Source organism: Penaeus monodon, chromosome 34 (assembly GCF_015228065.2).
Source record: "Penaeus monodon isolate SGIC_2016 chromosome 34, NSTDA_Pmon_1, whole genome shotgun sequence".
Lineage (NCBI taxonomy): Eukaryota > Metazoa > Arthropoda > Malacostraca > Decapoda > Penaeidae > Penaeus > Penaeus monodon.
The window spans coordinates 16051300-16052977 of record NC_051419.1 but is presented as its reverse complement, the minus strand read 5'-3'; the positions used below and the strand labels follow the sequence as shown (position 1 = coordinate 16052977).

General features: G+C 53.9%; 1 protein-coding gene across 1 annotated transcript in view; it reads right to left on the bottom strand.

Annotated features, from left to right (window-relative positions):
* Positions 1 to 1678, bottom strand: part of LOC119594836 — a 7731-nt gene that overhangs the window by 3472 nt on the left and 2581 nt on the right. The window contains exon 3 of the mRNA XM_037943922.1: positions 848 to 1012. Within this exon, the coding sequence (XP_037799850.1) occupies positions 848 to 1012 (165 nt within the window). The remainder of the gene's footprint in view (positions 1 to 847; positions 1013 to 1678) is intronic.

Below are 1678 nucleotides of genomic sequence, written 5' to 3'. Positions count from 1 at the left end.
ATAAGTCTCTTTAGCGTCTTGAAAAATCTTCACCTGGGGGGGAAGGGATGGGATGAGGGGAGGGGGTGATAAGGCACGGGAGAGATAATATCTTGGGGGAGAACTTTCCAGGGTATGGGTACGTCTTGGGGAATTTGGAGAGGAGAGAAGGGTTCGTTTCAGGGAGATTTTTACAGGGGAGAAAGTACAGTCTTGGGGGGGGGGGGGAGTGTGTTTTGGGGAGATTTCCTTTTTTTTGTCAAGAGAAGGGAACATGTTAGAGGAGACCTATCCTGGGAAAAGGGAAACGTCTGGGCAAGATCTTTACAGGGGAGAAGAGTACGTCTTAGAGGAGATTCCTACATGGGAAAAATGGGAGGAGGAGGCGACAGGACAAAAAGGAGATAACGTCTTGGGGAAATTTATAAAGAGGAGAAGGCTACAACCTGGAAGATCTTTCCTGGGAAGAAAGGGACATTCTAGGGGATTTCCTGGGAAGAAAGGGACATTCTAGGGAATTTCCTGGGGAGAGAGGAACATTCTGGGGATTTCCTGGGGAGAAAGGGGACATTCTGGGGATTTCCTGGGGAGAAAGGAACATTCTGGGGATATCCTTCCAGGGGCAGAAATAGGAATGAAGGAGAAGATAAGGCAAGAAGGAAACCAAACGCCTTGGGGAGATCTATACAGAGGAGGACACGTCTTGGGGAGATCAGTAGAGAGAAAAACATGTCTTGGGGAGATCAGTAGAGAGAAAAACACGTCTTGGGGAGATCTAGACAGAGGACACGTCTTCGGGAGATCAGTAGAAAGAAAAACACGTCTTGGGGAGATCTATACACAGGACACGTCTCGGGGAGATCTTTACCTACGCAGCAGACCTCATTATCGCCACCGCAGTACCCGGCGAAGAGGCCCCGCTCCCTCCTGCAGACGGAATCCTTCATACAGGCGCCCATCGTGCCGTCCACCTCGCACAGCTGATAACGCGGGCGGTTGCGAGGCACGTACGAGGTGAGGCGCGTGAACATCTCTGGCGGAGGGGGAGAGGGGGTGATGGGGAAGAGTTCAGTGGTGGGGGAGAGATGAGAGAGGGGGTGGGAGGGGGAGAGTTCAGTGGTGGGGGAGAGATGAGAGAGGGGGTGGGAGGGAGAAGGGGAAGGGGAAGAGAGGTGGAGAAGGGGTGATGGGGGAGAAATGAGAGAGGGGGCAGGAGGGTTAGAGGGGGTGACGGGGGAGAGTTCAATGGTGGGGGAGAAATGAGAGAGGGGGTGTGAGGGGTGAGATACAGGTGAGGGGATGAGAACGGGGTAGGGTGAGATACAGGGGAGAGGAGGGGGAATAGAAGGGGTGATGGGGGGGAGATCAGTGGTAGAAGAGAAATGATTGGGGTGAGAGAGAGGGAGAAGAGATGGAGGGGGGGGGGGGTAATTGAGGTGATGGGTAGTGGTGGGGGAAATATGGATCAGGTGAAAGGGGGGAGGAGGTGGAGGGAAGAGGGGGTAGAGGAAGATTGGGGTAATGAGAGAAATTCGGTGGTGGGGGGATACAGAAGGAGTGGGAATGGGAGGGGGGGAGAAAAGGGAGGGAGGGAGATATAGGGGAGTGATGGGGAGAATTCAGTAGTGGGGGAGATATGGGAGAGGGATGAGAGGGAGTGATGGGGAGATATCATTGGTACGGGGGGGGGTGACATGGA